Source organism: Natrix helvetica (assembly GCF_964273705.1).
Source record: "Natrix helvetica genome assembly, chromosome: 1".
Classification (NCBI taxonomy): domain Eukaryota; kingdom Metazoa; phylum Chordata; class Lepidosauria; order Squamata; family Natricidae; genus Natrix; species Natrix helvetica.
The window spans coordinates 292,930,777-292,955,897 of NC_138548.1; the positions used below are offsets into that span (position 1 = coordinate 292,930,777).

Sequence of the window (25,121 nt, forward strand, 5' to 3'; positions counted from 1 at the left end):
TTTGAAAAAAAAATACCCTGAAAGAAGGCAGCAGGCACTCACTTCTGTATGGTTGCTAACAAAACTGTATGTATATTGTCTAGGAGTCAAACTCAATTTGAAAGAAAAATTTACATGTAAATGAGGTAGTACTTAAGGAAACAGTAGTTTAAATATTACGTATTTTCCTTTCTAAAACTTCCTTTGAATAGTGGTATTTCTTTCGCGGTTGCATGTATCAGTTTGTAAGTGGCAGTATTTTGGGATATAAAAATATTAAGAGTTTTGAAGTGTCTTGCGGGCTCAGTTAAAGGATAATTCAGAAAATAAATTTGTTAGCCTTTTTTCTCCAATGTCTTTCTTAAAGTCTTTTTCTCCATTCCAAGGTGCTGAAGTTTTTAAGACATTTTCCTTTTAATTTTCATCTAAATGTTACTTTAAGAAAATTCTAGTATTTCTGTAGAAAAATATGGAGTCTTTCCCAAGGCAGTGGTGTTGCATAGAAATAGTATTCATAATGAGACTTCAACTTCTGTCTGAACTTCTCTCTCTTGTTTTGGTGATAAAGACTCTTAAGTTTGATTCCCATAAAGAAATCTATCTTTATGTTTGCAGATAATTTCTGGTGCTTCCGCTGAACAACCATGAAATGTTGATTTTTTTAAAAAAAAAAAGCATTACCGTATTTATTCGAGTATAACGCGCAAAATTTTCTACCAAAAAAAGAAATCAAAGTTTGGGTGCGCGTTATAAACGAGGGCTGGGCTGGGGTGGCAGTGGCGGCCGGTCCATTGAGGGCGCAGGCGAATTGTAAATTCGCACTGTGCCTTTTCCGGGCTGCAGCCGCTTACTGTACGCGAGGGCGAAGAAAAAAAAACGTCCCCTCGTCGTGTACAGTGGGCGGCCCGAACTGGGGGTGAGAATTCTTATTATCCGCTGTATGGTCGCCGCTTCATTTCCTCGCCTCGCTCACATGTTACGGCATCAGCAATAAAATGGACGGCATTTATTTATTTCGGTATTGTGTTTATACCAGTTTACGTTGTCAATAAATGATTTTTATCATGGCCGCACGTGTTCAACAACGTTTTTTTGTCAATTACAATGCTTGGTGTGAAACAAAATTTTATACCGATTTTTAATCGAAAATTAGGGGTTCGCGTTATAGACGTGTGCGCGTTATACTCGAATAAATACGGTAATTGAGCTGATATATAGATTCTAAAGCAGGTGCTAACAGCTTATTTTTGAATCCCTATATGTAGCTACGTCATCTTGCACAGCACTGTGGCAACTAGGGGAGTAATAACTATGCTAAGATTCTTTATATGGGGCATCAGTAAATTGGGTACAGCTATATTCCGTTTTGTTAGTATTGAATACTAGCTTTTTCTCTCTCTGCAGTGAGAACTGCTATTGTGCCTATAGCTTTTAAAACATCATTGGGGAGGGGGGGACTCCTTGGAATTAGAATCACTAGTAGGCATGTTAAATAATGAATGGAGTTGAAGAAAGAAAGGTCCTAAAGTTATAAAAGGAGAACCACAAACCATTACTACGTTACTATATTATTAATGATTGAAACAAGATTTCCATTTGCTGTTTTTTCATTTGTGTTGTTTCAGTTTAATTATGAGTTAGCCCAAAATCTTAAATTTTCCAGGGCGCTGCTCTGGAGAGTCCAAAGAAGGGTTAAACACAGCCAATCTGCCCAGAACTGAATTGAAACTTTAAGCCACGCCTCTGGTGCCGACTCTCCTCAGATTTTTTCAATTCAGCTAGCCCAGTAGACGCGCTTTAAGATTTTCTCCAGTTCTAAGATTGATTCCTTGGACTCTCCAGAGGAAGAATAATTTTTTAAAACAGTATATTTAAGGATTTTTAGAGCAGGCTGGTGAGTTTAAATTTAAGTTTGTTTTTTTCCCTTTTTAATTGGGTTTTTCTCACCCTTTCGGCTCTCCTGGAGTCCGGGGCTTTGCTCTGGCTCCTAGAAGCCACAGGCAGCTGTTGGGGGAAGCGCGTGGGTCGGAGTGCCGACGCCAGCGCTGTTGGGGCACCCCTACTGGGGGCCGATTCCCACTGGAAGCCCTCCGTTGCAATTTGTGCTTCTAGCAAGTCAAATTGCTGCGTGGGCTTCCAGGGCAGCCATTTTGGCTTCTTCCCTCTTTAAATTTGGCGCGCAAAAGCTCCGGTGAGTTCCGGCCGCTATTTTGGATTGTGCAACCTTCTGTTTCTACTTTTAAAAGTTTTTTGCCGCAGCTGCCTGGTGCCTGGCTCTTTGCAGGAGCCGCGTGGAGTCAGACTTGCCCGGTGTGACCGGCGACCTGGGCCCCAATCCAAGCAAGTGATAGCGGCGTGGGATCGTGGCCTGCTGGGTCGCCTCCTTTACTCTCCTGCAGGCGCTGGGAGTGAATTCTGCTCGCGCCTAAGAAATTCCAAGCTACTTCAGGCCTTGCAGTTTCTCTGTCTCCTCAGGAGCATCGTGCTGCGGTGGGCTTTCTGGAGGTGGTGAGTGGTGGTTTCCCATCCCCCTACTGCCCCAACCAGTGATTGTTACCATGGCAGATCAGGTCCCTGAGACTTCTGAGGGTGTCTCTTCCAGAGCCCCTGTAAGACAGGCCGGGAAAGCTGCCAGGGAGGCCATTAGAGGGAGTAAGCCTTACTCCAGGCATGGCCCCAAGCAGGGCTCAGGCCTAGACAAAGATGCATTAAGGCGACAGAAGGCCTTAGAAAAACGGTTTTCCAAAGCCCAACAGCAGGCCCAATCTTCCCTTTCGGTGTCTCCTGGGGAGCCCTCCAGGGAAATTCCTCCAGCCCAGGGAGGCCCCATTTCTGATAGTGAAGAAGAAGGGGATTCCTTGGCCATGGCAACTTCTCCAGGCCATTCCATGGCTGATCAGGCTGATCTCTTTGCCTGTCCCTCTGATATGGAGGAGGGACCAGCTCCAATGGGGCCCTTAGCCCCTCAACAGCCGATCCCCGGGTCCACTCAAAGGGTTCGCCCCATTGAGGACCAAGGGCCTAACCTATCCACTGAAATGCAGGAAATAATTAACAGGGCCATTTCCCAGGGCATTGAGGCAGGCATGCGAAAAGGTGGCAAGCGCACTCGCAAGACCCACCATTTGCAACCCCAGGAGGATTCCAGAGAGATGACTCCTAGCCTTCCACCTCCATCCCTGCATTCTTCAGTGGCCTCTGATGAGTCAGACTGGGAGGAAGAAGAGGAATTTCTTCCTAGGCAGGAAGCTGAATTCTCTGGGGATGAGGCAAGCCCCGCCAAAAAGCCGGCCTTTTCAGGCTTATTTAATTTGGATAATTTCAAAACCATTTTAGATAAGGCTAAGATCTCAACTCACATGGGGTCCACCCCCCCAGCTCAGGTGGTTGCAGACCCTGATGATCTATCTGGGGATCTCTTTGAGGAACCCATTTCGGTCCAGGAAATAGTTCCTGTACCCAAGATGTTCCTCAATTTAGTTCAAAGACAGTGGGCGCAGCCAGCTACCATGGCTACCCCCAGCAGCCATGACAAGAAGCTATATACGGTGGATGCCAGCCTGGAGGAGCTGCTCAAGCTCCCTCCTATCGATCCCCCTGTAGCGGCTCTTACCTCCTCTTCTGTGCTCCCTCCTGACCTGTTGGAGGGGCTCAAGGCTGAGGACAAGAGAACCGAAACTGCTTGTCACAAGACCCATCAGGCAGCTGCATGGGCCATTAAGTCCTCCGCTTCAGCCTCCTTTTTCTCCAGGGCGGCTCTCCTGTGGCTGAGGCAGTTGTTGAGGAAGATACCTGCCAAGGACGTTAAAGTCAGGCAGGATATCAATAAAATCATGGCAGCCACAGAGTACACTGCTGATGCCACTCTGAATGCTGCTAAGTTTGCCTCGCGTGCCCTAGCGTCTAATGTTACTTCCAGATGCCTCCTGTGGCTTAGGCACTGGAATGTGGATATGCGCTCCAAATGGAAGCTTGTTACTGCCCCCTTTAAAGGGGACAAGCTGTTTGGTGAGGTCCTTGATCCAGTCCTTGTGGAAAACAAGGACAAAAAGAAAGTGATGCCATCAGTCACCAAAAAGCCTGATCGTAAAGGTCCTGGCTCTTACAGGAGGGAGGCCTTTCGGAACAATGAGCCCTCCACCAGCTCCGTCCCCTATCATCGGGCGTATCCCCAGCAGGGTGAACGGTCTCAGGACCGTCAGTCCTTTCGAGACAGAGGTCGCCAGCAGCCCTTCTCCAAGCGGCCATTTCAGGGGGGCTCCGGTTCCCGACCCTTTAGGAGGTATAAATGACCATCACAGGTCAGCTCCCATAGGAGGGCGGTTGCAGTTGTTCCACGCCAAATGGGAGCAGACCACGTCGGACCAGTGGGTTCTTCAAACGGTCCGCATGGGTCTCACTTTAGAATTCTGGTCCCCCCCTCCCCGCCACTTCATCCGGTGTCCAGTTCCCTCAGGGTTAGTCAAAAGATCCCTCATGGAACAGGAGATAAGCCACCTCAAGGAGATCAGGGCCATAGAACCTGTCCCAGCAGGCCAGGAAGGAAGAGGGTTTTACTCCATCCTGTTTCTGGTCCCCAAAAACTCAGGAGGGTGGAGGGGGATATTAGATCTAAAGAGGTTCAATCACCACGTGACATATCGCAGGTTCAAGATGCAGTCCCTCCAGTCCATCTTGGGGGCATCAGGCCAGGCGATATACTAACGTCCATAGACCTCAAAGAGGCCTACCTCCACATCCCTATCCGTAAAGCCCACCGCAAGTTCCTGAGGTTCTCTTACGCGGGCCTCCATTACCAGTACCGGGCAATGCCATTCGGCCTGTCATCGGCGCCCAGGACATTCACAAAGGTTCTCGCAGCCGTGGCGGCTTTTCTACGGTCACGTCCGGTCAGACTCCACTGTTACCTAGACGATGTTCTCATTCTGTCATCATCGCATCAACAAGCTGTCAGCGACCTAGAACACACCATGCAGGCGCTCCGGGACCACGGGTTCACCATCAACCTGGAAAAAAGTCATCTCGTTCCCACGACCAGACTGAAGCATCTAGGGGCCGCCATCGACACCACCTCGTGCACGGTATCCCTGTCCCCGGAAAGGGTGGCCAGCCTTCGGGAGATGGTCGTTCAGGTGCAGCAGTCACGTCTAGTCAAGGTGGTTCAGCTCTCACAGCTCCTCGGCAAGATGATCTCGTGCTTGTCAATCGTGCCTTGGGCGAGACTTCACCCTGTCCCCTTCAGTGGCTCCTGCTTCCATATCAAAGAACAAACGAAAGCAGCTCAACAAGACTGATTCCAGTTCCAGCAGAGGTACGTCGCTCTCTAAGTGGTGGTTGTCTCCGGCCCTGTTAAAGGGGTCGCCATTCAAGGAGCCAGTCAGGCTCACCATCACAACGGATGCCAGCCTGTTTGGTTGGGGGGCCCACTGCCACAACCAGCTCGCACAGGGCAGGTGGTCTCCTTCCGAAGCCGCTCACAGCATCAACTGGCTGGAGCTGAGGGCAGTCAGGCTTGCGCTGAAGCGCTTCCAGAGCACCGTTCAGGGCCACCACGTGCGCATCATGACAGACAATGTCGCCATCAAGGCGCACATCAATCGACGGGGGAACGCGCTCCAGATCCCTGATGAAGGAGGCGGAGCTCTTGGGTCGATGGGCGGAGAGGTATCTCCTTCTCTTCAGGCGGAGCACATCTCGGGCACGCGCAACACCCAGGCGGACTGGCTGAGCAGATCCACAGTCGACCACTCGGAGTGGCGTCTACATCCGCTGCTGTTCCAGCAACTGTCCCAGAGGTTCGGCCTCCCGCTGGTGGACCTGTTCGCCAACGCGGCCAACGCGCATCTTCCGTGGTTCTTCACAAGGTTCCACGACCCGAGGGCGGAAGGAGTCAACGCGCTGCACGGCCCGTGGCCGAAAGGTCTGCTTTACGCTTTCCCCCCGCTACCTCTTCTTCCCAGAGTCATCAGGAAGATCCTAGCAGAGGAGGCGGAGGTGCTGCTGGTAGCACCGTACTGGCCCAGGAGAACCTGGTTTGCAGACTTGGTGAGTCTTTCGATCACACCACCGTGGCGGATTCCTCCACAGGACATCTCTCTCAGCCAGGGGGCCCTTCAACATCCAGAACCCCAGTGGCTGCAGCTGGCCGTCTGGCACCTGAGAGGGATCTCCTAAGCAGAGGCAAGTTGTCAGACAAGGTGATTGGCACCATCCAAGCGTCACGACGGCAGTCCACGACGCGCATCTACGACGCCACTTGGAAATCCTTCGCCAGCTGGTGCACGGCTCATGGTACGTCTGCGCCCCTTGCTTCGGTTCCTGTCATCCTGGACTTCCTGCAGGAAGGTTTGGACAAGGGCCTGGCACCTAACACCCTGAGGCGCCAGGCGGCAGCCCTGTCAACCATCCTCTCAGTTGAGGGCTACGCATCTCTTGGCCGGAATCCGACCATCCGCAGTTTCCTCAGGGGAGCGACCAACCTGAGACCCCCAGTGGTCCACAGATACCCATCTTGGGATCTCAATGTAGTGTGCGGTCCCTCATCGGGGCCCCGTTTGAGCCCATTAAGACGGCCAGTCTCAGACACCTCACATTCAAGACGGTTTTTCTGGTCGCTATCACGTCTGCTCGTCGCATATCGGAACTGGCTGCCTGTCAGTCAGAGAGGACTTGTGTCTCATTTGTAACGACAGAGTAATCCTGAGGCTGGACCCTTCCTTCAGTCCGAAGGTCAATTCCGGGTTTCATCGGGCGCAGGAGGTGGTCCTTCCAGAATTTTGTCCGCATCCTCGGCACCCGAGGGAAAAGCGCTGGCACATGCTGGATGTGCGCAGGACTATTCGCAGATACATCAAGCGCACGGCCAGTTTTCGGAAATCCGAATCTCTATTCGTCTCCTTTCAACCAGCTTCTCAAGGCAAGAAGGTCTCTTCATCTACCATCGGCGGATGGCTGCGAGCCTGCATTGCGCTTGCCCACGTTTTACAGTCCGTTCCTGTGCCTTGCAATATCACAGCACATTCGACTAGAAGCGCTGCCACCACAGCTGCCTGGTCTACACAGGCACCGATTGAAGAGATCTGCAAGGCGGCCACCTGGACTTCTCTGTCTCCATTTGTCCGAAATTACACACTGGACAGTTTTGCATCGGCGGAAGGGGCCTTTGGGAGGCGTGTTCTTCAGGGCATCCATACCAGCGGAGCAACCCTGATGGCTGAGCCTTCCCGCCCTAGTGACAGTTAGCTTGGGCATGTCCCTTCTTTGGACTCTCCAGAGCAGCGCCCTGGAAAATGACCATTGTCTTACCTGAAGGGTCCTTTTCAGGGCGCTGCAACGGAGAGTCCACCCCGCCCTGGGGTCTATTCTCCGCTGGTGTTTGTGAAGTCACAGTGTTGTTTGTTGTTTCTGTTATTGTTGTTGGACTATTTTTGACTTGTTCCATATTAGACTTCCAGTTGAAGTTTCAGCGCGCAACTGTTCCACGTCTTCATTGAATAAATCTGAGGAGAGTCGGCACCAGAGGCGTGGCTTAAAGTTTCAATTCAGTTCTGGGCAGATTGGCTGTGTTTAACCCTTCTTTGGACTCTCCGTTGCAGCGCCCTGAAAAGGACCCTTAAGGTAAGACAATGGTCATTCTTTGCTCTTTAGAAACAATGCATTACACAACTATGGCAACATGTAGTTTTTCTTTTATAAAGAAACACATTTTATACAGTGTTTTAATTTTATTGTAATTTAGTTTAACCTTAAATCAGTTGTAGTTTCTGTCTCTCTCTTCTTCCCTTTCTCATTCTGGCCTCCCAACATTCTACTCAAAACTTAAGAGTGGTACTCCGTCCATCAGAATACAGCATTATCACGTTATACTATGTCTCAACCATGTTAAAATACATTTTCTAGGTAAATAAAATTGCATAAATTTTAAATAATGAAGCAAAGCCATTGGGGGTTTGAGACAAAACATCCTCTGGCAAGATGTTGTCACACCATTCTTTACTTTTATAATGCTGATCCCCAAAGTCCAGCAAATGAGACAATGAAGAAAATAGTCCAGATTAGATTAAAATTGTTTTGACGTCTTTGGACTTTTGAAATAACAGAGTTGCTCACAGTATAAATCAAATTAACATGAATTTAATGCAAGCCAGAGTTCCTATAAAAAGGATAAAAGAACTAGCTGCCTAGTCTTGTGAAGGATCACAGAAGGTAAAATTCTGCCATGTTTTCCTTTTAGAAAACCCCTTTCCTTTCCACCTTATCTTTTGGGAAGGATAATAGGGGATCTCTTAAAACAAGTAGCACATTTAAAATTTTCTTCTGTATGTAGGAGCATTTTGCATCCTGTAAGATATATATAATAAAGCAAACCCAGGATTTAAAAAACATAGTTACTTGACTGAAATAAACCATAGTTATCTGATTTACATGCAATACATTACAGCTAGGTCATAAGGTTGACTTTATATAATCACAATAAATCAAAAGCAAAGAAAGCTTAGCTTTGAACTACGCTTTTTATACATTCCTTTATATAGTCAGTGGGTCAGTGGGGCTTTAGAGAATCAAATCTAAATCTACATACTTTGTCTTTCCAGTCTACTAGTATATATTTTTTATGTTAAGGGTTCTATTTATTTGTCACTTTCATTGTGCCTCTCATTTCCTAACACTGTTAAATATAATGTTTCAATGTTTATAGATAAAAGGAAATGGCATTAGAACATGTACATTAACGAGGTGGCCTTTTGAACATGTAGGTTGTCTATTTTCTACAACTTGTTTGTGATGATAAGAACATCATTGCTGAAATGCGTCTCTGCTTAGTAACCAGTATGTTCTCTCTGAAAATTGTCTTAATGACCAGTATGTTCCATTTGGAGATGTTCTGTCTGTACCCAATAGACATCTGTCTGCTACTTTCCCTTTTCTTGATTGTTTTCTTTCTTTTTCCTTTGTTCAGGACTTTGATATGCTTCAGATGTGTATTGGATAAAGCTATAGTATTAATCTTTATGGTTGTTTTATGTGTTTGCCAAATCGTAACTTGATACTTAGTACTCCTACGTACTTAAATGCACTGCTCTCTACTAATATTGTCCTGGATCCTAAATAATGCTTAGTCGTGGCTAAGAGGGTTACCAGATTGGCTGCAAATATCTAGATGACCATCAGATAGCAAGAATGGTTTAAATCGGGGCTGTCAAACTTTCGGCCCGCGGGCCAGATGCATCACACACTGGCCACGCCCACACACGGATTAGTGAAGGGGGAAAAGTCCTGATACATTATGTGACGCTGCCATGATGACACAAGTTTGTCACCTCTGGTTTAGAACTTTCTTTACTACAATCTAATGGTTATCTGGTGTTTTTGTTTCCCATATCTACTTCTCAACCTCTCTGTACATGCACAAAAATGTGTCCATATGCACTTTGCTCATGTCATACTTTCTTCAGTATTATTAACTGCTTTCTCAAAAAATGCTTGTTAGCAGTATGAGTTGAATTTTTATCACCAGTGACATCTAGATTATAAGAAAATCACACATTTCTTTAGAATGAACATCTCTTCGCTGTTTGGACCCCTTTTATTTCCATAGCCATGAAAATATCAAGTAACAGAATTTAAGTTTAAGAGGCTATCTATGAATTATTCAAGTGGCTACAACTTATCATTGCTTCTTAGAGCAAAATAATAGGGAGGGTGGTATGCAAGTTCAGAACAGAGATCGAGCTAATGTCAGCACAAATGAGTAGGTTTCAGGTACCATATTTTTTGGAGTATAAGATGCTCTGAAGTATAAGACACACCTAGCTTTTGGGGAGGAACACAAGAAAAAAAATCTGCCTCTGACTCCCAGCAATTTGCCATCTTGCAGCAAACAGCAAACAGCCAACAGCCAACAACCAGTTTCAATTTCAGCACAACTTGATTAGCATAAGCAGCTGATTGTCACACCTCCCCACAATCAGCTGTTTCAGGCTGCAGGGATTGCCATAGCCTATTGCCACCTCTGCGGGGCCCATTTTTGGCCTCTGCATCCTGTTTTCAGCTTCTGCGTGCCCTATTTTCCGGCCATTCTGGGCGGCGGGGATCAAAATGGGCAAAAAATGGAGCATGTGGAGGCTAAAAATGGGGCACAAAGAGACCAAAAATGGGGCATGTGGAGGCGGCAATAGGCAATGGCAATCCCTGCAACCTGAAACAGCTGATGGTCAGGTGGATGATCCAACCAACAGTTAGCTGCTTGTGCTAATCAGGCTGTGGTGAAGCTGAAACTAAAACAAGCTGTTTGCTGTTTGCTGCAAAGAGGCAAATTGCTGGGAGGCAGAGGCCAAAGAGTGGGTGGGCGGGGCTACATTTGTTGTATAAGATGCACCCAAATTTTCACCCTCTCTTAGGGGGGAAAAGTGCGTCTTATACTCCAAAAATATGGTACTTTTATAGAATATGGAGATGGGAGTCAAGAAGCCAGAGGGCTTGGTTGGATGAAGCAGTTTCCTTCTTGGAGTATTCTTCCTAGCAAAAAAAGGAGGAGCCATCTTTGCCAGCCATCCCTTTCAGGACTGAGCCCAGTGTTCTGATGAGTTCTCTAATTGGTGAAAATAACTTTTTCAGAACCACAGAGGCTGTAAGTTAGTTCAAGACCCTATCAAGCCCTTGTTTTTTTCCAGCTTGCCAATAAAATTGCCCACTAAATTAAAAGCTGATTAAAAATGGTCCAATCTAAAGACACTAAAGAAGTGCTACTATTGCAGAAGAAACAGTTTCTGACTGATTTGTGGCCATATTCCCATTTTTTAAAAACACAATTAAAATCCTTTCATCCACGTTAATAAATATAACCACTGCGACCATTGGAATGCCAAATCAGTTCAATGGCGGACTACAGAGTGTAATATTTCCTCCCCTTTCTAATGAGTAAGGAAAATCAGTTAATAAAAAAAGAGAAAACTGCAGAAATAATATTCCCTGTAGATAACACACACAGTGTTAATTTATGCAAACATGAATTATTCTGGTGCTTTCAATAAGCTCAGCGGAGCTGAAAACCAGTTTAAAGTGCATTATGAAAAGGCACTTATTGGACATGTGGAATAATTATAGCTATGGATAGGTGGATTATATTTTAAAAGGTTTTGGCTAGGCTTGATTTGTTAGTTTCTGCCATGTGCATATTTTAATCTTGTATTAATATCAAAATTTATTCAGTTCTTAACTTAGTACCGGAGAATTCCAAACACGTTAGAATGGTACCTATGTTGATTTTTAAGTGAATGTATTTTCAAGTGAGAATAAGCATTTGTAAATTGAATATATAATGGAGCTTGTAGGGTAGTGTGTGTGTATTAAATTCAGGAATATATATATAGCTAATTCTCAACTGTGATGTAAAGGGAATTACATTTTGGATCATTGCTTCTGCAATAAAGTCTGTAGATATTTGGGGATTTGAAATGCTTTCACCATCATTAAGCACCTTTTAAATGCAATTCAAGCAATAGATATTCCATATATATTGTCAGAAAAACCCATATCCAGTATATTAAATATGGACCTTTGATGGGAAGTGGGATAGATATAGTTTAAATAATGAAATCATGTTTAGAAAACTCACTTCCTATACTTCTGTGGACATTCCCTTCATAAATAGCAGAAAGCTTTCAAATCCTTTTGAAACATCTGCAGAATCTTAATGTTCAAGACAAGGGGACAGTAGTTCGACTCAGCAGTCCCCAATCTTTCTGACTCCATGGACTGGCAGCAGCGGTGGCAGTGAGGGGGGAGGGGCTAGTCGTGCATGCACAACCTAGCTCCTGCTCATGCACAAATGAAGCTTTGCGAGTTTGCCCGTTACTTGTGCAATACAGTTCCCAATGGGCCACAGATGGGTTGGGGACCCCTGTTCCAACTGAAATTGGTCTTTCTGCTACATCCATAATGAATAGGTTAGGACACATTCTTTTGAAGGAAATTCATTTTAGACAATTCAGTAAAACTCAAGGTGAAGAATTGCTTCCACATGAGATATGGCAGATGTGTCCTCCAAAAAGTTGATGCTGCTGTTGTGAAGGTCATACTCCCATGGATCTTGCAAGCGTAGAAGGCATTTCCATCAGGGCTATTTGCAGCTGCTTTGTTTCGCCACTACTAGCCCTGCTTGGGAAGAGCCTATGCATGCAGATATATATCCACTTGGCAGTGGAAGGCCTTCACAGCAGCTGTACCAAATTGTTGGGAAACTCTGATCATTTGGACACTTGGAAGAGATGCTTTCTTCAAAATGCTATGAAAAAAATACATGATTTATACAATGCTCATGGATAGTGGTTACTGGGATCCAAACGGGCTCAATCCAAATGGAAAGAACAACTTGCCCTGAAACTCTCAGTAGCAGATGCATCACCAGATTTTTGGTTCACATTGTCCATTACCTCCAGCTGGGGACTCTGTAGGTGACAGGTCTATGTGGCATCTTTCCACAGAGGAAGGAGACATCCTCATATCTGCTATGCAACTTGCCGAACAAAAGTACATGATGCTCAGATTATTTCAGTGGCACAGCCAGCAATGACCCACATATGGCTGGTCTACAGATGCACTTTGAAGTTTCTTAGGCCACTGTTTTGGAGCCCTACGTTGGAGGTTCTGCACCCAGGGTTATAGTTTTTTAGGTGGAATTTACATACTAGGATCCTGATGTGATTGGCGCTGAGTTATAGTGAACCTTGATGCTCTCTTTTGACAGAGTTTGCATATAGTTACTAACTGATAGTAGTTTAAAAATAATTCTCCCCCAATTTCTCATTACCCTAAAACTGCATTTCTTTAATGGAATATTGATTGTGCATGATTTATGTACAGAGAATTTGGTTATGAATATATGACACCAGTTGGCTTGCTTTTAAAAATGTATATCTTTTCTTCATAAAGAAGATAGAAAAACAAGAGAGATAGAAAAAGGAAAATATTGTGAGAAACTGTCATAAAGAAGCACTTACTGGTAGTAATATAATGATACAATGCATTGAAATGTTGGGGTTTGTGAATAATTTTCTGTGCTATCAAAGGAATATTGTATTTATGCAAATTATTACAATTCATTTTTTAAAATCATAGTTGAACCTAGAATATCCTTTTCTTGAATGCAAGTATATATGGGGAGTGCATCTTTCATACAATGGGAGACACAAGTAGTTTCCATAGTGCAAAGTGATTTCAGATTTGTATATTTCCAGTTCAGAAAAAGTAATAAATTGTGATTCTTATTATATTTCAGAGTCAGTGTGATGTTTTTGAGATGAAAAAATCTTGATGGGAGGAAAGTTATTTGAAAAGAGAAGTAGGGAAAGGATTTTCTGAGCACTTCCAGTGTATTCAAATTTATTATTTCTCATGCCTAGGGAAAGAAATTAGGTTTGTCCCTGCATTCTTCAACTTATTTTCAGTTTTTTAGACCATCATTTGAAGTGTAGCTAAAATTTCTTCTTGAAAAATTAGTGATTATATCTATATTCTTTAATATGACTTGTCTCAGGCTTATTAAAAGGTTACCGGGTAAATAGTAGAACTTTAATTGGTTATCAGCTGAATTAATTCCATAAACTTTTTTTACAAAATGTCTTTAAGTCTTCTGAAGCCACAAATTACATAAAGATGCTGCAGAAGAATGTTCTTGTTTACAGAAAGGTGCAGAGATCAGTAAATTATTTATAGAAATTTGCATAGATAGATTCTGTTCAAAAATTGCATCTAACCAAGGAAGATTGCTATGTACTTGTGTTATTTATGTGGTTCATTTGCTCTGGAATTTGAGGTGAGGCCATAATTAATACATTTTCAATCTTGGCTTAGCAATTATAGTCAAATTTATGTCCAATATCAGTGGCCTCCAACCTTTTGGACAGTAGGGAACAATTCCTTGGACAGGTTTTTCTGCGGACCAGAGGGGGCATGGTTTTCCGTGCTGCCTGCATCCCACGGATGGGGCTTTGCTTTTTGGACGGACCGGTTTCTGGCATGACACAGACCAGTGCCAGTCTATAGACTGAGGCTTGGGGGGCCCTTTTCTATATAATAACTGCTGTAAAATTCCAAGTAACATTTAGCTTGGGAAGGCATAAAAGAGAAAACTATTCTCCCATGGTAAGTCAGAACTTACAAGAACTATAATCTCATATGAACAAGCAAGCCTATTGGTAACACATTGTTTAATTGCTCCCAATTAGCTTTTCTTGGCATTTGATGCCTCTAGCCAACTTGGGAGAACTAAAAAATGTTAGAAAGGAAACAACAGATAAGCAATCAAGAAGCTGACTAATTGGAAATTAAGTGTACAGTTCTCCATCAAGAATTGAAATGGGATCTAGAAGTATTTATAGGCAGTTAAGGTCATCAAGAATCAATGAATAACATAGTAGTTCAAGTATATGAAAATTAAGATAGGGGATAATCCTACACTTTCACAAATCCAAAAAAATTAAAGCAATAGACCCTATATCCATGATGGCGAACCTATGGCATGCATGCCAGAGGTGGCACGCAAAGCCCTCTCTCTGGGCATGGGCACTGTCACCAGCTGCTCTTCTGGTTTCTTGCACCCTGGTCTTTGCAGGCACCAAAGTGTTGGAAAATGCCCTGAAAATGGCTAAAACCCAGGCAGTTTTCGGGCCTTTTCTGGGCCGTTTTCCAGTGCTCCAGTTCTTGCAAAGACCAGCTTGTGCCCACAAAGACCATTAAAAAAACAGCCTGAAAATGGCTGAAAAAACGGCCCAAAAATTCCCCTAAACAGCCCGATAAACAGGCATGTGCATGCTGGCCAGCTGGTCTTTGGGTTTCCAGTGCTCTGGCACACACATGTTCTGATTTGGGCCCTTGGTGCCGAAAAGGTTCACCATCACTGCCCTTTATCATTACCTGTTGAATAAAAGTGGTAACAATAGAGTTAATCAGATTCAAAAGATACAGAGATAAGAGAAGGGCCTTTAATCAATTGTTTTGTGTTGCGGGTAGATGTTTGGGACCTGTAGGTCATTAAACAAAGAAGTCACTAAGTGAAACAGCAACTGTGCCTATGATCTTACTTCAGCATTCCTTTGCTTTACGGACCTGTGAAGGTCATAAGTGCAAAGATTAGTTGTAAAGTTACTTTTTCATTATAGCCTTAACTCCAAACAGTTGCTGAACAAGGACTATCTCTACTCAACAGAACAAACCAGAGGACATTGTCAGTGAAATGTGATCTTTTGGGTTGTGTGTAATTTCTTACTTAGTGATTCTTGCAATCTCTTAAGAAATGTTAAAATTGATAAAGGTTTTTCCCCTGTGAAAAGCTATGCATATATGATTTTAAAAGGAAAAGAATCATTGGTAGATATCTTGCATAAGTTTCCACTTGGGGCTAGCTATTTAAGTAAGAACACCTGTTTTCAATGTTTGTATTTCTAATTAAAACTCAAATACTATAATTCAATTGGTGAGGAAGAACTATTATATAATTGTAGCTGTTTTGTTAACTATTTCCTACAGTATGCTGGGTTACAACTCCCCAGCCAGCATAATTATTTAGCAATCAAAGATGATAAGAGTTGTTGGCCAGTGCTGGCTAGTAGAATGTTCGAATTAGCCATAATTTCTGAATCTCAAGCAGTTTGTATCTTTGGAGATAGCATGCTTTGTCGTCTACAAGATTAGAGAAAAAATGAGTGACTCAGAATTAGCTCCATTAAAATTCATTGTTTACTCTTAGCCTTGTATACATAGAATTGCAGCTGAATACCCACATGATCTTTATATTAGAATAGGATGAGCAGATACAAAAGAAGTTTGGGCTTCAGTTATCCTTTGCAAATTTAATCTTCTGAAATTTCCTCTACACAACTGTTAAAGAAGAAACCTAGTGCTCCTTTACCTATAATTTAGCTACCTGAATATAAGTAATTTCTATGAAGGATATGAGTTCTAATTTTTCTACTTGACAGAATGGCTGGACTTAGATGTCTCACTAACCCATTATATGACCATTATATTTTCAAGCTATGATTAAAACAAGCCACAACTCCACATAACATAGCAAGCCATAGTGACCTGGTTCATAAAATACCGAGCGGGAATGGCCATATTTTTGGCTTGTGGCCCCTGAGAATTCTGAAAGCATATTGTGGATCATGTCCTAAAATTTGACTTTGTAATAAAAGATAGTTTAATCAAGAATGGCTGCTCCACTGGCTCTGTTAGTCATAAATATTTGTTTATTAGATAATAAACTGATGAAGTTATTCTTCATGATCTACGTTGTTAGATGCATAGACATTTATCATAGTGTTCCTTTCTGGAATAAGCCATGCACAAAAAATAAGTGAGAAATAGTGAACAAAAGAAATAAAACATTAGATTAAACATTGACATTAGAATTTTAAAATGGAAGTATAGCTAAATTTTGTTTATACTGGTTCTACTATCTATATTTATCCAAAACTTTCTATCCTTTTTATCTTTATATCATCACTTTGAGGTCTCTTCAACTGGAACCCAGAACTCAATGGTGTGGGCAGTGGTGATTATGCCTCAGTATGCCCATATAACATCTCTGCTTCAGGAACTGCATTGATTGCCACTTTCTTTCCAAGTAAACAATTCAAAGTGCTGGTTGCAACCTTTAAAAACCTACATGGCACAGGGCTCGATTACTGAAAGGACCACTTGCCTCCCATAGAGAATCTACCCAGATGATCTGATCTGGCAGGGTTGGCACACTCCAAGTTCCTTTCATTAAACAATGCAGTCTATCAGGACCCTAGAGGCATGCCATCTTGATAACACCAGACCTCTGGAATGAGGTTTTCCGCAAGATTTGAATGCCCTCCAACCTACTGTTGTTTCAAGGACCCCAAGGGCCTGGCTCTTTTATCCAGACTTTTTAGTGGGTGTGACTGAAGAATCCCTTCTTGTTTTTTCCAATTTGGGTTTATTATCTCTGCCAACTTTACTCTTTTTTTCTGTGTAGTTTTCTTAACTTAAATGTACTCAGTGTTTTAAATGATCAGAGTTGCTGGGAGTTGGGCAGCATTTAAATTTAATATATTATTGTTAGTCATATAGTGAGCCCTATGTTTAGACTGGATTTGGCATTTTTACCACCTATTGACTCCTTCCCAAGGGCCTGTGACAGTCAGATGTGTTTCATAATATTAAAGGTATCATCTCAGGATGTAAGCTGCTTAAAGTAAAGCTTACTTTTCATGATGATTTTCTCACTTGGTGATCAGTGGTGCTGCAGTTGTTTTGGGATTGCACCCAAGGTGCCTATTACTATTTGGTACTATCTTTGCTTTCTTTTCCAATAGAGTCGTTTTACCTCTATTTGCAAGTCTTTGTATTTTGTGATTTTTTCCAATGGTTTCTTTGCTGTTTTCAGGTACTGTAGCATCCACATCCAGACTTTTTTGTATTTCTTAACTATTATTAATTAAGATGGCAATGTGCTTAAGATGGCGGCTGACGGCGACGGGCAAGCTTTGCTCGCCCCGCGCTTTCCTGGTGGGCTCCCCACTCCCTGGGGGGCACAGGACGCCCCGTAGAGGCTCCTGCCGGAGGGGCGGCACCGCGGGGGATCCCCTGGATCGGCGGCAGCCAGGGGGCCCCTGCCTCGCTCCAGGCACTGGGGAGCATGATGGGGAGACGCTCCGGCGTCTTCGCTGTGAGGCTGACGGAAGAATAAACGAGCAGAAGGATGCGGCTGCGGTGCGGTGAGGCGAAAACTCCCTTCCATTCCCTTTACCAGTTTGGAGAAATTGCCAGCAGTTTAAACTTTTCTTTCGGCTTGGCTGGAGAAGCGCGGCTAGAGGGAGGGGGATTTCCCCCCCCCTCGGACAGGCGGCTTGAAACAATTCTGCTCTCAGCCCCAGGGGAAGGAGGAGGGGGAGAGCCAACCAATGATGTCACGCTCTTATTAAAAGCGAATTTTGGATTTAACTCTACAATGCAATGATGATCTGGAAATTTTGGAAACTTTGAAAACTTTGTTATGCCTCTTAACCCGAAGCTGGCAGGGCGAGATGGCACACTTCCGTTGTCTTTATGAACTGTGATAAATGGTGATTTTTGAAGATACTCCAGTGCAGCATTGTTGGTGCTTTGTCATGCCATTATCTATGTGATCTTGTAGCACCTAACTAGCTGGTCCATTGTTTCTTCAGCTTCTTTGCAGAGGTGGCATTTACTGTCTGGCTATCTTCTCAATTCTGGCTTTGCCTGCATTTGTTCTTAAGGCTTGGTCTTGTACAGCCAGAATTAGCTCCTCTGAATTTTCTTCAATTTTTGTGCTCCTAGCCATTGCTAGATCTTGTTATTATCCGCTTTGCCTCCAATTTTCTTAGTGTACTGGCCATGTAATACTTTGCATTGCTGTGTCTCTTTTCTGTTTTGTTCTGTTTTTCTTGTATGCCAGTTTGATCTCTCCAATTCTCAGTTAAGACTTCATGAGATTGTAGCTTCAGTGCGTCTTTGTTGCCCTTCAGATATTATTCCAAATCACTTTTTTCTTCTTCAGCTGTCTGGTGCATTTGTAACATTCCACTCCCACCTATGATGCTTGGTAAATAATACCTTTCCATATTGCTGTATGGATGAAGGAATTCATTGTAATTCTTTTTCTGATCTTACTCTCCATGGTTTTTAGTTCTATTTGAGCCCAGACCACTATTCCAGATGTGTATTTAATGACTGTAATTGCTCAGGTGTCAATTTCCTTGATGGTATTTCCTCCATTGAGATTAGACTTTACAATCGTCTTCATTTTCATCCTGCATTTTAGCCATTACCCACTGTAGTTCTATTTTCTAAGAATGCCTACCAGTAGCTTTATATATCCTGGGGGGGGGGTATTCTTGGAAATAATTGTAAAAATAAAGCTGGACTGTTTTCTGTTTCTGCATTGTGCCATGCCAGATTCCTAATCACTTTTTTTAATTAAAAGAATCTTTTAAAAATGAGTGGAAGTTAGAGCCTGTTGAATCCCAAGAGAGATATTTGTAGATACATTGTTGCTTATTGAGATTGCATTGCACATTTGAAGAATCTTATATTAAATTATGCATTATGAATTTTAAAACACAATAGATACATTCATATATAGCTCCAAGCCAAAATAGGCAAATAATGTCAATAGTATATGACCGTGATGGTGAATCTATGGCACGAGGGCCACAGGTGGCATTCAGAGCCCTCTCTGCGGGCATGTGAGCTGTCGCCCCAGCTTAGCTCCACCATGCATGCACGCATGCCTCCCATCGGCCAGCTGGTTTTTGGGTGTCTGCCGTGCATGCACGGGGGATGAGGCGCATGCAAGTGGGCCATGTGCGTATGCGCAGAGGGGCAGAGAGAGCGCAGGGAGTTGCATGCATGGAGGTTGCGCACACATGCATGGGGGAGGGGAGCAAAGGGGGATCACATGCACATGTGTGGGGGTGCGGCACACATGGGGGCACACGCATTGCACTATGGGTGCGCACGGACGTGCTTTTGACACACAGCGACAAAAAGGTTAGCTATCACTGGTATATGACAAAGACAAATTATCTCATGTAGATATGTATGTACGTATGTACCAGTATACTCACACTTGTGTGTTTGTGTGCACCAAAAACATATTCATGGAAATATTGTCTGCATAATTGTATGCAAACATCACTATTTCATAATTACTTGAAATCAAGATTTGTAACAATGGTCTCTTGAATAAGCCATGTTAGCTGAATTTGCTCATGAAGCTAAGCTATAATGGCAGGATTATGCAAAGCCGTGATAGAGTTGACTAATGTTTTACTTAGTATATTATGAGAATCTTTGCAAACTAGGCCATTATGGATTGTTCAGTATTCATGATGTAAAGTCATTTTTTTTAGCTTTATATGAATTTTCCTGCATGCTAGTCTCACATGGAATATACTGTATAGTTTTTAGGAACAGGTATATGAAACCTAAAGAGAACAGAAATCCAGACAGCTGCAGAAAGGATATGGTGCAGAAATAAATGTGGTGGGAGTCATAGGAAAACTTGAAATTCATCTACATGGGACAGATCCTAATTCTATAAATAATTAATTTTATTATTATTAAGTTTTGTATCTAAGAGAATTCAGACTTACATTGAGCTTTTGTGGCACGATTGTATGCAAATACAATCTAAGTACAGAAAGTTTGATGTTGAAATAACATTTTATCAGTCTGCTTGATTTAAAACAATCTTCCAAAGGAATTAAGTATTGATCTACATGCTAAAGCCCCCAAAGGTCTTTCTCAAGACATATTTTATCTTATTCCTGACATACACTATACCTTGCGTCTGATTTTGCTTCAAATCTTAGTTCTTAAATTTTTAATTCTTTTACACAAATGTATCAGATCATACTAGCATACTTTAGCTCAAATGTGTTATGCCTGTTATAGTCATTCCTTAGTTGGTATTTCCTGTTCCAAAATTTTCCTATGTTCCACTAGGAATATCCAACATTTGTGTAATTTTTCTCTTTTCCGTCCTACCAAGCAAGAGCAGAGACTGATTTTTCTTGTTGCCGAACCAATAGTTTATAAAACTGTGCATTGGAAGGGGGAGGGTGGGTAACTGTATATTTACACAATCCTAACAATAGAGTCAAATGAACATCCTTAGCAGAGGAAATGTCTAGAATTGAAAGCAACAAGCTTCCTTCGATACTCCAGTAGGAACAAGAAGATTGCCAGTAATGCTTGTGAACTTGTAAACAATAATTAAAATGTATGTACATGCTGACAGTGGTTGCATAATATGCCAATGTTGGTGAATTATTTTTCTAATGCTTTTCAACAAATAAATGCAATCCAGACTAGCAATTACTATCCTGCTAGGATTCCCCAGTAAAAAACAAAACAAAATATGTTGAATTAATTATATATAAGCCTGGTCATAAACATAGAAAATATATTCTGTAAGGCAAAAGTGAAGACGTCTCTTTCTCCAGATATTGATCAGAGGCATTGTCTGGTTGCTAGAGCCAAACTTGACCATTGCTGAGGGATTCTGATACCTCTAATTCTTCATTCTGGAAGCCAAAATACGTTCCCATGCTTACTGCAAACAGGATATAATACGGTCTCATTTTCTAATTCAGATTTTGCTTATTTATTTGAAGCATAAATTCTTTTGAAATTTAGGATAATTTATTTTTTTTACATTCCGATCTCTGCTTTATGGCTATATCTTTATCAAGCCTTTAAGGCTTTAGAAATATTTTGATCTCTTCCATGGCACGCAAGATTTCAAAATTGGAGAAGGAAAGAAGAAGGCGGCAAAAAGCTTGAAGTCAATGTCTGCAGATGAAGTCTAGTTAGAGGCAGAGGCTGCACATAATACTGTACTGATAACGGTTAATATAAAACGGCTTCTAAGGTTTCTGGAATTAAGAAGTAGTAAACAAATAGATTATTCCTGAAAATAGGAAGTCTGTACAGAAACCACTTTATTCTTAAACAAAAGACAATGTTCCTTAGTAGTAGAAAACAGAAGGAGGGAGTAGTAGTGAACATTTTTGTGGTTATAAAGTTGGACCCTGGGAATAATTTTGCCTAATAGGTACAGGGGCTTGTTGCTATTTTTACTATTATTATTTTACATTCATTGGTCACCCAACTCTTGGGCGACCAATGGGCTCTTGGTTTATCCCTCTTCAGAGAATGTAGCATTATTCCTGCTTCAGATGGCATAACATTCTTTTTTCCCTATATAATTTCTCTGCAATTATGCAGATGACTACCATTAAAAATATTAATTGTAGTTCAGAAATCCATATGAGTAACTAATCATGGTCTCATGGTAATATCCTAAAATGATGATTAAAGTTCAAGCTTTATTATTTGCAGCCCAAGATCAACCCCAGAAAAAAACGCAATCACACAATAAATATTTAAAAAAATGTAAAGAAAGAAAATCCTGAGATAATGAACAGCTACCAATAGAATTTGAAAGGAACCGGATGGTTTCTAAGAGCTGTTGGATAAAAATGTTGCAACTTTCTTAAGTTTGTGGCATTCAAAAAAAGGATAATGGTATTCTGGTCACAGTGACAATATTAAGTGGATAGCAATTGGGAAAAGTAAGTAAGTTCAGTTGCCATTGGGACATTTTAATAGCACATGTGAAATAGATTCTGTCTCCATGACTGAGTAGAAGCAAGCATGGTTTTTGTATGGGAGAATTATTTCTACCAGTTTTTGCCATAATAGGTAATAACACCAATTGGGCCAGTGCAAAGGAGGGTAGTATAGAATATTGGGGAAAGTTGCAGGGACAGTCCAGGGAGGGGAGGAAATTATACAACACAATAGCAGAGTTGGAAGGGACCTTGGAGGTCTTCTAGTCCAACCCCCTGCCTAGGCAGGAAACCCTATACCGTTCCAGACAAATGGCTATCCAACATCTTATTAAAGACTTCCAGTGTTGGGGTATTCACAATCTCTGGAGGCAAGCTGTTCCACTGATTAATTGTTCTAACTGTCAGGAAATTTCTCCTCAGTTCTAAGTTGCTTCTCTCCTTAATTAGTTTCCACCCATTGCTTCTTGTTCTACCCTCAGGTGCCTTGGAGAATACTTTGACTCCCTCTTCTTTGTGGCAACCCCTGAGATATTGGAACACTGCTGTCATGTCTCCCCTAGTCCTTCTTTCTATTAAACTAGACATACCCAGTTCCTGCAACCGTTCTTCATATGTTTTAGTCTCCAGTCCCCTAATCTTCGTTGCTCTTCTCTGCACTCTTTCTAGAGCATAAATTCTTCATAGCGACATCCTTAGTTTCCCAAAGGAAAATGCCATTGATCATAGTATGTTTAAGTGGAAGAAATTTATGCTTGGATATTTGGATGTCTGCCGTTTTGCTACCTCCCTTTACAATATTGTTGTGGCAAATTTTTAATACTTGAGCTGCGTTCTGGTTTGTGTGTGCTGTGATCTGTGGAGAGAGAAAGCCCTACTAAAAAATAGCGGATTCTGGATCCCAGTTCTTCCTTTCATGCAAATAAAAGTTGTTTTTCTAACACTGTTTTATTTGTCTTAAAGAAGCTGCTACTAATAGAGCCCTAACAAGGTACAAAGCATCTCAGTGATCAAATATTGTGTTAGTAATATAAATTCCTTTCCACATTTTTATTGGCAATATTGTTAAGACCAGAGTTCTTTCCTTTCAGAAGAGAGCAGAAATACTAGTTAGGGTTTGTTCACAGATTTTAAAGTTGATAAATTTATTTACCAAAATATCAATATTGGTGCCTTCTTTGATTTTCTTCTTCTTTTCTTTGATTTTCTGGAATAAACTCTTGTAGTGTATGATTTATAAATGCTCAAAACATTGACTTTATACAAAATTTTGTGATTAGGTTTGCCTTGAAGTGAAATAACTCTTGACTATTTTAATTTCCAATTCATATGGTGCATTTTTACAGTGAGGAAGGATGGGAACTAATTCAGCAACTGATTTATTGTGATTTCTTGTTTTACTTCAAAGGGTCGAACCAAGAAGAAACCTGCTCCAGTGAAATATGAAGCTGGAGATCTTGTATGGGCCAAGCTCAGCAGACGTCCGTGGTGGCCCTGTAAAGTTTGTCATGATCCTGTATTAGATACTCATTCAAAAATGAATGGTAATCTACTCATCTTGCATTATATAAGTTTTGAGTTTTTTCATTGAACATCATTAAGTACAAGTAACATTTTGTAAATGATTTATTTGCATTGTGTGGATTAATCATGATCAATTGATAGGGAAGAAATAGAAATGATTCCTAAGCTAGTCCTATCTGCTAGTCCTTTATGAGCTAATCATATTTGTAATGAGTGAGATTTTCTTAATGGAGAGATGGGAAGTACAGAATATTTGCTGCATAGTGAGTGGGCTTGAGTATGGAACAAGTTCAGGACAATACAAATTTCCAAAGCACCCGAAGGCCAGACAAGGAACAATGGATGGAATCTGATCAAGGAGAGGTTCAACCTAGAAATAAGGAGAAAATTTTCTGACAATGAGAATAATTAACCAGTGGAACAGCTTGCCTTCAGAAGCTGAAGGGTGCTTCATCACTGGAGGCTTTCAAGAGGAGACTGGACAGCCACTTGTCTGAAATGAATTTCAGCAGGGAGTTAAACTAGATGACCTACAAAGGTCCCTTCCAATTTTGTTATTCTGCATTTCGAACAACTGTTTTAAGGTCAGAATATTCTTGAATGGAATATTTTGATCTTCCTGAGCATTATCCATATGAATGCTGTCATGCAGCAAAATTCTAAACTGGTATATTTTGAAGTTAGCTGTTTATGCATTGGATTTTTTTTTAATGCAGGTGAAGATTTTTATAATTATAATCCTATGCAGAATATTTTTTTTCAGTTCTTAAGAAATCTTCAAATGCAACTACTTAGGCATTTTAAGTGCATATCTTTAAAAAAATAAACTTTACAATAGAAGGGGGCAGCAGAACAATCATATTTTAAAAAATAATTGCAGTACAGAGTATGTATAGTCCTCAACTATTTTTAGCAACTGTTTGATGTTACAATCAAACTATAAAAAAGCAACTTATGACAATACAATACAATAATGATACAACACAATAGCAGAGTTGGAAGGGACCTTGGAGGAACCTCAGATGACCTGTGAGTTAACCACCATAGACTGACTGCATCCTGCTAATAAAATAAAGCAGTAGCTGTAGAGATATATTTATTTATTATATTTATTCTGCCTTTATTATTTTACAAATAACTCAAGGCAACAAACACATGCAATACTCCTTCCTCCAACAATTTTCTCCATAGCAACAGGCCATGTGATGCGGGTTGGATTGAGAGAAAATGACTGGTCCAAAGTCACCCAGCTGGCTTTCATGCTTAAAGCAAGACTAGAGCTCTTGTTTTTAGGCCAGCACCTTAACCACTAGGTCAAATTGACTCTTTAATTTTAGAGATAAGCAGCGCCTATTAAAATTAAGCCTCTAGCAACATTGGGATTGCTTTGGAGAAATTCTTAGGATATTTAAAGAAAGAAAAGCTTATTTGTTTGGTTTACGTCTTTTAATAGTGAACTTTGATGCCATTAGGGAGCGAGTTGAAAGGTCT

The 25,121-nt window shown here is 41.8% G+C and overlaps 1 protein-coding gene across 12 annotated transcripts in view; it reads left to right on the forward strand.

Moving 5' to 3' along the window:
* Positions 1–25,121, forward strand: part of NSD1 (nuclear receptor binding SET domain protein 1) — a 77,843-nt gene that overhangs the window by 12,842 nt on the left and 39,880 nt on the right. For all 12 annotated transcript variants that reach the window (XM_081939558.1, XM_081939559.1, XM_081939549.1 and 9 more), the window contains one exon: positions 23,515–23,650. In XM_081939558.1, the coding sequence (XP_081795684.1) occupies positions 23,515–23,650 (136 nt within the window). The remainder of the gene's footprint in view (positions 1–23,514; positions 23,651–25,121) is intronic.